General features: G+C 47.7%; 1 protein-coding gene across 1 annotated transcript in view; it reads left to right on the top strand.

The window, feature by feature from the left end:
* The window catches only part of Xpd (general transcription and DNA repair factor IIH helicase subunit Xpd), an 88,771-nt gene that overhangs the window by 26,250 nt on the left and 50,134 nt on the right, over nucleotides 1-12,387 (top strand). The window contains exons 9-10 of the mRNA XM_070522465.1: nucleotides 2,684-2,807; nucleotides 11,566-11,662. Coding sequence (XP_070378566.1) covers nucleotides 2,684-2,807; nucleotides 11,566-11,662 — 221 coding nt within the window. The remainder of the gene's footprint in view (nucleotides 1-2,683; nucleotides 2,808-11,565; nucleotides 11,663-12,387) is intronic.

Raw genomic sequence — 12,387 nt, 5'->3', positions numbered from 1 at the left:
TTTATTAGCAAGTTGGTTTATTTTAACATGTAACATTGCGATTGCATTGTCATTGGTAAAAAAATGGAACTAGTAAGCCGTTATACTAAAATATTTTTTATTTGGCTCATGTTAGCTTTAAAGATTTGAATAATTCCTGCTAGTTGTTTGTTCTCGCCAACCTGTGCCTTATTATACCGTATCAATTTCCCATAAACTCGGAGGCATTTGAGCCTGTACCAGCCGTCACTTATTGCATTTGCTGTCAAGCAATGAGCTCACGATTGGGGTGGAACCTGCAAACCCGTGCCCCTACTACTGAAAGGCTAGCTTTTCTGGAAAGCTTAGACGTACAGTGGCTAAGCATGTTTTACAGCTGAAATTTCGCCAGCAGCATGAAATTATCGCAAAATTCAACACAAAATCAGGCATATTTTCTTAGATTAGATAAAAATAAACGCTAAGAAACAAGTTTACTCCTGCATAGCCAGCAACATATTCGATTTGTTTCGAATATTCGTCTCCAGTCGAACATTTAAAACATGTTGAATACCTAGTTTTCGAATCGAATGCAAATATTAAAAATATAATACTATTCGATAATATTTGAAATTTTTGAGTATTTGCACTCTCCTACTTATCGGACAGCTCTACGGCACCGCCTCTAGCCACATCGACTTAATGCATAAGGGCGACCGCAATGTTAGACACCTTGCAGCACGCCGTGCGATAATTCGGACTCTAACTACGTGACTGTGTGCTGATTTGGCAATCGAGTCGAGCAGAAATAGTGATATTTTCGTATTGATACGTCGCCGGCGACTCCTCGTGACTGAAGATGGCGAAGCCTAGTCAATCAATTAGTCGCCAATGACAATTTGGTCCATGCATTGACTGTACATTCGTCTATCTGTAGCAACAACACGACAGTGGTAGAGACATGGGCTCCAAATTTTTGGCAATTCATTTTGATCAGTTTTATGCCAATCTTATCATCTACTGTTAAGCCTGTTTCACATGCGAGCGATTGCGCGAATGGAGCGAACAGCGGCGCGGCGCTGTCAAGCTTTTCGCGAGGTTTCGTTTCACATGCATTGCCGCCGCGCGTTTTCCGCCGCTGCGAATACCAATGTTGCTGGCAAAAAACACGGGACTTTCAGCCAGTTTCGGTAGTTTGCGACTACCAATATAAGCGTTGCTTTGTCCCTGATTCTCACATTTTTATTTTATAAATACATTTCCTGCGCTTTAAGTATCTAAATCATGCTTACTTTTCATATTTTGTGTTGTTTTTGTCAAAAGATGCGCATATGCGGCGCACAATCTCGCGAGCGGCTCGGTACGCTGCCATAACAGACACCAGCATGTTAACCATGGTGTCAACAGAGATGCATTTATGTGCTCCACATGAGGATTCTACACAGATCTTCTGCTCGCCTTTAAAAAAAAAAAAGAAGGCTTTGCTCTAACTCCGGGTTCCACGGTGCTGGTGGGTGAAACCTATCTGGGAGAATCGGAAGGAGGAATCCGAGTTGCACACCGCGGTGGGTTGTGTTTGCACAGAAATAGTACTTTACTGTGCAATATTTTTGTGCAGATGCCGCTGCTCCTGAAGACCGACATTGAGTGTATTCAGGAGTAATATAAGATGTTGGCAGAAAAGTTTGAGGCGCTCCATGACCTGGTTGAAGGGCCGCTCACGATGCCCTTCGTTGTGCGGGAACCTATACCGTCACGCGCAAGACTTGCAATGACTGAGGTACTAGGTAGTTCGCCGCCTATAAATCGCTTATCTGAGTACGCCAGCTTTACTTCTTTGCTTCGTTCCCTGTACATGGCATCGGGGATGCAAATTCAAGATGTCGCCCTGGCATTCAGAGTGGGAATATCGACAGCTGATAGTAGCGCGGCGCATAGGGCGATAGTAGCACATCGCCCTATGCGCAGGCTTTCCCGAACTAGTCCTCCACTGGTCACGTGGCGAGACAGGCCGTTCGGAAGCGGTGCTGCCGCTCTGCCGCCGCTCTGCCGCCGCGATGAAATTCCAACTTGCCCGAACCTCGCCGCTAGTGCCGCCGCCGCCGCTCGAAACAGATTTCTGCGGCGCGGCGGCAGGATTCGCGAGCATTTTCGCTTGCATGTGAAACAGGCTTTAGTGGTTGGCTGATTTCATTGATAATTCCTGCGAATCACTGCTCTAACTCCTGACAAAGCACGGAAAGTGTGAAAAGAAATAGCATAAAAGGCGTTGCAATAATATTGCGGCAGCACAATGTCTAGGCCAAAGGCAAGTGTACGTACATGCAGCAACAAGTTTACAAACTTGCACCGTGTTCTTGGGCGATTACCTTTAAAGAAACTTTAATTTTCATGATATTTGACGTGGCTGGCACCGGATGTGTTGATGGGCGGTAGCATTTCCCTGCCGTTATAAGGTAGCGGGCTTGTCACTGTGCCAAGAATGCCATCGCTCGTAGATGTCAATGCACTTTGCATTGTTCACACGAAGTTGAAGATGTCCCTGAAAGTATGATTCGAAAATACAGTGCACCATTTTTGGCCATTTGTGGAACATAATATTGCTTATTTTTGGGCGAATCCAGTATTTCAGATTTCCGAGTATTCAGACTTTCTGGCATTTCCTGCGTGTGTCTGAATTATTGGTCGGCGACTGTAGACCATACAGGCTGTTTCCTGGGTGCAGGTGATGCACGCGAAGGTGGTGGTGTACAGCTACCACTACCTGCTGGACCCCAAGATCGCCGAGGTGGTTTCCAAGGAGATGAGCCGCAGCGCTGTTGTCATCTTTGATGAGGCGCACAACATCGGTGGGTTGCCTCCCTTTTCGCGCACTTCTGCACCAAACTCGCCCAAGGTGCCGAGTGTAGCGTCGTGGTTGTAACAGTGCGACTGGACGGGGGCAGAGCAAATAGGTGGGAACGCCACACGGTGCTGGTCTTCTTCTCGTTCCCTCCTTTTTTACTCTGTCCGTGTCCATTTGAGCCGTTGCAACCATGACGCTACACCAACCTGCCCAATTTTTCATCCTGCAAGCAACTGCACGTAATGCAGACTTTTCACTACTTCTTCTATGGTGCAGTTTCTGTTTAAAGTCTTTGTCTTCCTGTGCGGCAGCTGATACAGCTGATAAACATGGCTATATTGAGACTAAAGCACAGGCATTCTGCGAACATCAAGTTCTGAAAAGTAAATTGGTTTGCTACGTAGAGGATTTCGTTACATTAAAGAGACACTAAAGTGAGAAATGGTTTCTTTTGCGTCAGTAAATTACCATTCTACATCACCAAAAACACCACTCTTACAACGAAAAGACGTTTGGTAAGCCAGAAAAAGCGCAAGAACGAAATACGGGTGGCAACGCCTACTTAAGTTGCCACATCTGGGGGTTGTGACGTCTTGGATTTTTATGGCATTTTCTAGGGCTTACTAATTATATATAGCGGTACAGATTGACTACATTGTTTTCTAAAGGAACCAAATATTAAACATGGCAAGTTTCGGAAACCTTTATTCAGCCAACGCGGCCCAAATGCGAAAACATACTTTGAAATCCCTGATGTCACGCTGACGTATCGGCGCCGAGGTTTCAGCGCGAAATTCAAATACTGATACTTGGACCTTCATTTTTTCATCTAATAATCAAACTGTTTTTTTGAAATGACTGCCTGCAGGGATCTCAAACAGTGCTTCATTAGTCTAAACTGATTTATTGTTTCGCTTTAGTGTCCCTTTAAAGTTTGTTGCATCAATGTTTAACTATATTGCACCTTGGATGCATATTGACACAAGATGATTTCAAATTAAGCGCGCCAGCTGCCTCCTGCGTTCGTGCAGTTGTTTACTGCTACCTGCGAAAGATAGCGGCAGTGAAGCGGGCAACACGGGCTCGCAAGGCACGCGCATCGGAGCAGCGTGTCATGAGCGCGGGACACGAGGGAAGAAGAAGAAGAGGTGCGGGTCTCTTGCGAAAAGACTGCGGACGCTCCTGTGAAGCTCTTGTTTAGCTGTGTGTCGGGCACAAGTTCGCCCAAGGTAAAGCGATTAAAGCACCATCACTCAATTGTGCGTTACAAATCTGGTGGAGGTGCGGGGTATGATTTCAAGCCCTTCTCAAGTCAGGGAAAGGAGCCTGGACTCACGGCAACTTGGACCCATCGAATTGACTCCTGTTCACCAACGCAGCAGTCGTCGCCTACGTGGTGAGCCCCCTGAGTTCTCCCCTCTGCTGGATTCTATGGGAGCGTCAGCATCTGCTAGCGGAAACGCTATCGAGATGACCACTCAAACCACGCCAACTCATATCGTAGTCAACTCGCCAATGACACCAGAGCCTTTCCACGGCGACACATTTGAAGACGCAGAGGACTGGCTGGAACGCTTTGAGCGCGTGGCTGAGTTCAATGGATGGAGCGGAGAGCGCAAGCTACGAAACGTTTACTTCGCATTAGAGGACAGCGCACGAACATGGTTCGAAAACCACGAAGCGACATTTGTGTCGTGGGATGCTTTTCGACGGGAGTTGCTGGCAACCTATCCAAGTACCGACCGCAGGGAGAGGGCCGAAGCTGCCCTGCAAGCTAGAAACCAGCGTAACAATGACAGCGTGGCCATGTATGTAGAAGACATGTCCCGCCTATTCCGCCGCGCGGATCCGAACATGAGCGAGGACAAGAAACTACGCCATCTAATGCGGGGCGTAAAACAGGAACTGTTCGCAGGGTTGGTTCAGAGCCCGCCGCGCACCGTTGCTGAGTTTCGTTCAGAGGCGACGACTATGGAAAGCACGTTGCAACAGCGATCAAGGATGTACAACCGGGAGATGAACATCACCTCTGTGGACGCATTTCCAGCCGTCTTTGGAAACAGCGTGGAGGTTATGCGAGAGCTCGTGCGATCCGTAGTGCGAGAAGAGCTTCAGAGGCTACGGCTTGACCAGAACGTTCCAAGGCCCTCTTCGATGGCAGACCTCGTTCTCGAAGAAGTCAGACAGGTGGTCCGGGAACCACAGCTTAGTGCGCAGCCCCAAGCGTCACTCCTGCGCCAACCCACCCTCTTATATGCCGATGTGCTGAGGCAAACTCCCGGACGTGCTGACGTCGCAGCCACTTCCGCTATGAAAAGCTCGATGCCTCGTACTACGCTGCCGCCACCCGAGAGAAGATTCAGGAAGGCCGATGTATGGCGCACTCCTGACCGAATACCCCTCTGCTACCATTGTGGTGAGGCTGGCCACCTGTACAGAATGTGCCACTATCGTCAGGCAGGGCTTCGCGGTTTTCCGGTGAACGCACCTTGCCCTCGAAATGGTGAGCGTCCTTTGGAAATCGAAGAGTACCTGTCCACTCGTTAAAGCTCCCCATACGCCTACCAGCAACACCAACCTCGGTCAACAGCGCCGTTGAGGCATCGGTCACCGAGCCCCCGCCCGTCTTCAAGCTCCCCAAGACGCCGCTCACAGAGCCCGCGTCGGGAAAACTAGAGTCAGCGACCTCGGGAGGTAAGGTCGCTGCCGACGCGAAAAGACAAGAACCTCCATCGATGACTCCGAGCGACGACGAGGGACTCAGAAACCAGTGCCGTAAGAGTGACGTTGCTTCCGATTTACGTGTGTTTGTTGACGGTTACGAAGTAGACGCATTAGTGGATACAGGTGCAGATTACTCGGTAGTAAGTAGTGAGCTCGCCAGGAAACTGAAGAAAGTGCTGACTCCTTGGAAAGGGCCACAAGTTCGCACAGCAGGAGGACACCTCATCGACCCGACGGGCAAGTGTACGGCTAGAATAGGAATACGAGGCTTCACGTACGTCGCCAGCTTAATCGTGCTTTCCGAGTGCTCAAGAGACTTGATTATTGGCATGGACTTCTTGCAGGATAATGGCGCTATAATCAACTTGCGGGAATCATGTGTTTCCTTCTCAACCAAGCACGCTGTCGCAGCATTCAACACTGAAGAAAAATTCGACGCCCTTTACATTGCCGATGACGACGTGATGCTTCCTCCGAGATCCAGCGTAGCCGTCACAGTCACAAGCGACGCGTTCAGCGACTACGAGGGAATTGCAGACAGCAACACCAGTCTCCTACTCGAAAAGGGGATCTGCATGGCAAGAGGCCTTGTTCAGCTGCGTGGCGGATGTGCCAACGTTTTCCTCACTAATTTTGGGAATGAGGTGCAACATGTCGCGAAGGGAACCGTTGTTGCCACCCTTAATAACTTCGTCCAAGTTACAGATCTCAGCATTCCGGAGTCTTCACCATCGAATTTTCAAGATGTGGATTCTGTCCTTGCAGCCATCGACATCGAACCAGGCCTATCGCCCAGACAGAAGGAGCAAATAGTGACCCTCGTAAGAGAATTTGCCGAATGTTTTTCAGTGTCATCCAAAGTCCGGCGGACATCTATTGCCAAACATCGGATAATTGTTGATGAATCAGTGAGGCCTATTTGCCAGCATCCCTACCGAGTGTCACCAAAAGAGAGGGAAGCCATCGGAAGTCAAGTTAAGGAAATGCTCGAAGACGACGTAATTCAGCCATCGGCAAGTCCGTGGGCGTCGCCTGTGGTACTTGTAAAGAAAAAGGATCAAACCTTGCGCTTCTGCATTGATTACCGAAAGCTGAACGCCGTCACAAAGCGGGATGTGTACCCACTTCCAAGAATCGATGACACTCTAGATAGACTACGAGATGCCAAATTCTTTTCCTCCCTGGACCTCAAAAGCGGCTACTGGCAGATAGAAGCGGACGAACGAGATAGTGAAAAGACGGCGTTTGTGACGCCAGACGGTCTGTACGAGTTCAAAGTGCTCCCATTCGGCCTTTGTTCCGCACCTGCCACATTTCAGCGGATGATGGACACTGTGCTCACTGGTCTGAAATGGCAAACCTGTCTCGTTTATCTTGACGATGTCGTGGTTTTTTCTACCACCTTCGAGCAGCATGTAGAACGTCTGCGGGCTGTGATGGAAGCGATTAGGTCAGCAGGTCTGACGATAAAACCGCAGAAATGTCATTTTGGCTTTCGCGAGCTTCTTTTCCTCGGCCATGTTGTCAGTTCAGAAGGCATTCGCCCGGACCCTGAGAAGACTGCGGCAGTGGAGAAATTTCCGAAACCAACCGACAAAAAGGCTGTTAGGCGATTCTCAGGACTTTGCGCCTACTACAGACGCTTTGTGAAAAATTTTTCAAGAATCGCCGAACCACTAACGCGGCTAACAAAGGAAGACGCGCCTTTCGTCTGGTTGAATGAGCAGGAGAATGCTTTCAATGAGCTCCGAAAGCGTCTTCAGAACCACCCAGTTCTTGCTCATTTCGACGAGGAAGCCGAAACTGACATTCACACAGACGCAAGCAATTTAGGTCTCGGTGCTGTCCTCATTCAGTGGCAAAACGGAGAGGAACGAGTCATTGCGTATGCCAGTCGAACACTTTCGAAGGCTGAAATGAACTACTCAGCAACAGAAAAAGAATGCCTCGCGGTGATATGGGCCATCAGCAAGTTTAGACCATACTTATATGGCCGACCATTCCGAGCTATCAGCGACCATCATTCGTTGTGCTGGCTGGCGAATCTCAAAGATCCATCTGGACGGCTGGCAAGGTGGAGTCTACGGCTGCAGGAATACGATATAACGGTCGTATACAAGTCCGGTCACAAGCACAGTGATGCAGATTGCTTGTCCCGTGCCCCGATTGAATACACGGAATCTATGCTTAGGGAAAATGAACAGGATTGCCCTTTCCTCGGAGCTGTAACAACATCACAAATGGCTCAGCATCAGCGATCCGACGCGGAGTTACGCCTGCTCATTGATTACCTAGAAGGACATCCTGTCGACATTCCACGAGCTTTTGTCCGCAGCTTGTCGTCGTTCGTCCTGAGAAATAATGTCCTGTACAAACGAAATTTTGAACATAGTGCAGAGACATTTCTGCTCGTCGTACCTTCAAAGTTACGACTCGAGATATTGGAAGCATGCCACGACGAGCCAGCAGCAGGACATTTAGGAGTGAGCAGAACATTCGCACGCATCCGCATGAAATATTACTGGCCAAAGTTATTGAATTCTGTGCAGCACTACGTAAGAACCTGCCGGGACTGTCAGAGACGTAAAATACCACCATTCAAGCCAGCAGGTCTCCTACAACCGATACAGCCACCGGAAACTCCATTCGCACAAGTTGGAATGGACTTACTTGGCCCCTTTCCCACATCGTCGTCAGGAAAGCGTTGGATCGTAGTTGCAACTGACTACCTAACTCGATATGCCGAGACAGGGTCTCTTGTCAAGGGAACGGCCAGTGAAGTAGCTGATTTTTTTGTCACTAACATAGTACTACGGCACGGCGCCCCTAAAGTCCTCATCACGGACCGAGGAACCATATTTACTGCCCGCTTGACACAGTCCATTATGAAATTGACGCACACCAGTCACCGCAAAACCACGCCATATCATCCGCAGACAAATGGACTGACTGAGCGACTCAACAGAACGCTGACTGATATGCTGTCAATATACGTGGACATGGAGCACCGAACATGGGACAGGATACTACCGTACGCAACGTTCGCGTACAATACCGCTGTGCAAGAGACGACTCAAATGACACCTTTCCAACTCGTTTTTGGCCGGACCGTCACCACAACCTTAGATGCAATGCTACCAGTAGATGAGACCTCTGAAAATGACAATGACGTCAGCGACTTCACATAAAGAGCTGAAGAAGCACGGCAGCTGGCGCGACACCGCATCCAGCAGCAACAGCAAACCGACGCGGACCGATACAACGTGCGACGAAGAGACGTCCAGTATGCACCTGGAGACAAAGTATGGGTGTGGACTCCCGTACGGATGCGCGGCCTATCCGAGAAGCTTCTTCGTCGTTACTTCGGCCCATATAGGATAATTCGCCGAATTAGTCCGTTGAACTACGAAGTTGCTCCAGAAGGTCAAGTAACCTCATCACGACAGCGGCATCGCACAGAAATCGTCCACGTCGTCAGAATGAAACCGTACTACGACAGGCAATAAGTGCTTCCGCCTACAAGCGTTGCGAAATCATGACAGCCTAGAAATCACCACCCTCTGTATGAGCATCGGGACGATGCACTCTTGGAAGGGGGACAATGACACAAGATGATTTCAAATTAAGCGCGCCAGCCGCCTCCTGCGTTCGTGCAGTTGTTTACTGCTACCTGCGAAAGATAGCGGCACTAAAGCGGGCAACACGGGCTCGCAAGGCACGCGCATCGGAGCAGCGTGTCATGAGCGCGGGACACGAGGGAAGAAGAAGAGGTGCGGGTCTCTTGCGAAAAGACTGCGGACGCTCCTGTGAAGCTCTTGTTTAGCTGTGTGTCGGGCACAAGTTCGCCCAAGGTAAAGCGATTAAAACACCATCACTCAATTGTGCGTTACAATATAGAGATGCTGGTTACTTTGTAGCAGTTATTTTCTTGCCATCTTGTGCATTTCTTGTCATCCGTTGCACCAACTCGCCACTCACAGTAATAATGGCAGTGCAGGATTTCACCTCTGCAAGCCAATGACAGAGAGCAAAAAGAATTAGAAATAGTAAGAGCGGCTATAAAGTACGACCATCGGTCATGTTCAGAGTTAATAGTTCCAGCTTATGCTTGTCACAGTTGCTTACAGCTGTGCGTAGTAATAGGCAGACTAAGCTTTTTTAAAGGACTCTCGTATTTGTGGGCTTTCTTTGGAATGTGGAAGAAAGGACCACGTGAGATATAACGCATTGGAAACAATTTTTTTAGAGGTTTCTCAAGGTGCCGTACAACTTTGCGTATCACACTTGGGGTCTGCAGCTAATACTTAAAAAGTTGATTAATTAAACATAACTAATCCGTTAGTTAAGGGGCAAATAAAAATAGCCTGAGTAACTCTAGGCCAGTACCAACATTATGCATTTGGTTCAACTCACGTCCAGAGTGCCTTTCATTTTTATAGCATTGGCTGAAGCTATGTGGGACAACCTGTATATTTTTTTTCCATTCTACACGGCTTTTGCACACAGACACATTTTTCATGAGAACCTAGCCACGTACAGCTTCACTGTTAAAGTCATGTGTCAGTCTAGCTTCAAAAAAGGCAGTTGTTTAAAGTATTTTTATTTCGTTGCCAATGAATTATGTAGCTACCACAGCTCGAACCCGAAAACTTTTAGTTTGTAGTCAACTGCGCGTACCTCAAATGTAGAGGTGGGGGGGTGGGGCTGAACGAGCACTTTCGCTTGCTGCTGTTGTCTGGAGCCTGGTTTCTGCAAGGGTACACAGTTTCCCGTTCTGTAAATTCCTGTTGGTGAGAAATCTCAGTGTTACCTTGCACTTGTACAGGCACAGGAAGCACATTTTTTAAGTTAATCATGAGCTTAACACAGCCCCGGATTGACATGTTTATTTGCTGTATGCTCACTTGCTTCTCTCATACTGGTCCAATTATGGGGAAGCTGGCACTATACGACCTAGAAATCTTCTCGTGTATTGTTAACATTGTAAGACATGGTGAGGCCTAGTTATAGTATACAGTAACATACATATAAGCTCGAGAACAAGTTAAGGACCGCACAAAGAGCGATGGAATGAAGAACATTAGGCGTAACCTTAAGAGACGGGAAGAGAGTGGTGTGGATCAGGGAGCAAACGGGGATAGCCGTTATTCTAAATGACATTAAGAGAAAAAAAATGGAGCTGGGCATGTAATGTAATGCGTAGATTAGATAACCACTGGACGATCGGGCTTACAGAATGGGTGCCAAGAGAAGGAAAATGCAGTCGAGGATGGCAGAAGACTGGGTGGGGTGATGAAATTAGCAAATTTTCAGGCGCTAGTTGGAATGGGTTGGCGCAGGACAGAGGTAATGGGAGATCACAGGGATCACAGCTTTCGTCCTGCAGTGGACATACAATAGTCTGATGATGATGATGATACACGTAAAGAGGCTTACTTCCCATTATTTAAAGAGCGGTACAGCCGGTAGCAAAAAGAGCAAGGCTATCCGCTCAGCTGTGCCCCAACCTTCTTTTTGCACGGTGAAAGTGGGCGAAGTGCCAAGTTGCACGGACTTTTTGGTATTGGTACTAAAGCATAAAAGTGTTTTACAAACAACCTGCATTCTCTCCCATATATAATTAAAGATAAAATTATACTTGTATAGGAAAGAAGTCTTTGTGAATTACCCATTAAAAATTGGGTGTCTACAAGGCAGGCATTGACAGGACGACGGAGGCTACTTCAAGCCGTGGTAGAACAAGGGATGTCTCTGTAGCCAAGGTTAGCTCCTGTCTTAGACATCCTTTGTTCCACCACACTTGGTTACCAACTGTTTGCAACAGCTTAACATTGTTAGTTCGTAGCGGTGCCACTCAGGTGAAGGTAAGTGTCTAATAACAAGATACGAGAAGTAATAAAGTACATAGTGTCGGCGTGAAATGTGGTAACAGCAGATCTTAGTGTATTTTATTAAAAATACTTATATCCGTGTGCTTATGAGCTGCTGACTGTGTTACTACAGCTCGAGAGTTTACAAGTGTGACGTCTTTTGTACAGACAATGTGTGCATCGAGTCCATGAGTGTGCGCCTGAACAAGCGGACCATTGAAGGGAGTATGGAGAACATTGACAACCTTGAGCATACCATCAAGGAGTGAGTCTGCTATTTCGTGTGCCTTTTGTATGTTGAGGGGTCTTGTGTCAGGGCCTGTGCTGCTATGTCGTCTGTCTCTGTGACATATTTTCTTTTCTCATCATCTTTTGCGTGCCATCACTGTGCTGACCCTTCCAGTTCTGTGTGAATTGCACTTACAGAGAATGTGTTGTGTCACGTCACGAGTCTTTCATTAGGAGTTACCGTAGCTGGCACGAACAACCCCTCATTACCAGTTGTACAATATGGCCAAATGTTGAAAGCAGCATGCAATTAGTATTCTGCTGTTGATTACAGCATAGACTGCTTATAAGTTGCTGGAGTTGCGAGTATCTGCACTGTAAGTGATTCCACACCATAACCAATAGAGCATTTTTAGAGGTTTTGCACATGCAAAGCATGGAGACAGAACAGCCGCACGTGTTCGATAAGCGAACTACGTGACTGGGATGTTTTTCTCCATTTAAATTTGTGAATACTGAAAGTTTAATGACGAAGAACCCACGGTCTTTGTATGAAGCAGACAAGAGAGCACAGAAAAAAAAAAGGGTAAAGTAAGTTGGCAATTACTAATTTTTGAGACCTGCTTGATTATTTGGACTTTCTCATGGCACTGTGCCGCCAACGCCACTGAACTTATGTAGAATGGCAAGAAAAATTGTGCACACCATATGGTACCTCGTTCCATATTGCAGATTAATGCATGGGCACAGTGTCGAAAACAC

The sequence above is a fragment of the Dermacentor albipictus genome, chromosome 7 (assembly GCF_038994185.2).
Source record: "Dermacentor albipictus isolate Rhodes 1998 colony chromosome 7, USDA_Dalb.pri_finalv2, whole genome shotgun sequence".
Lineage (NCBI taxonomy): Eukaryota > Metazoa > Arthropoda > Arachnida > Ixodida > Ixodidae > Dermacentor > Dermacentor albipictus.
This window is presented reverse-complemented; position numbering and strand designations above follow the sequence as displayed.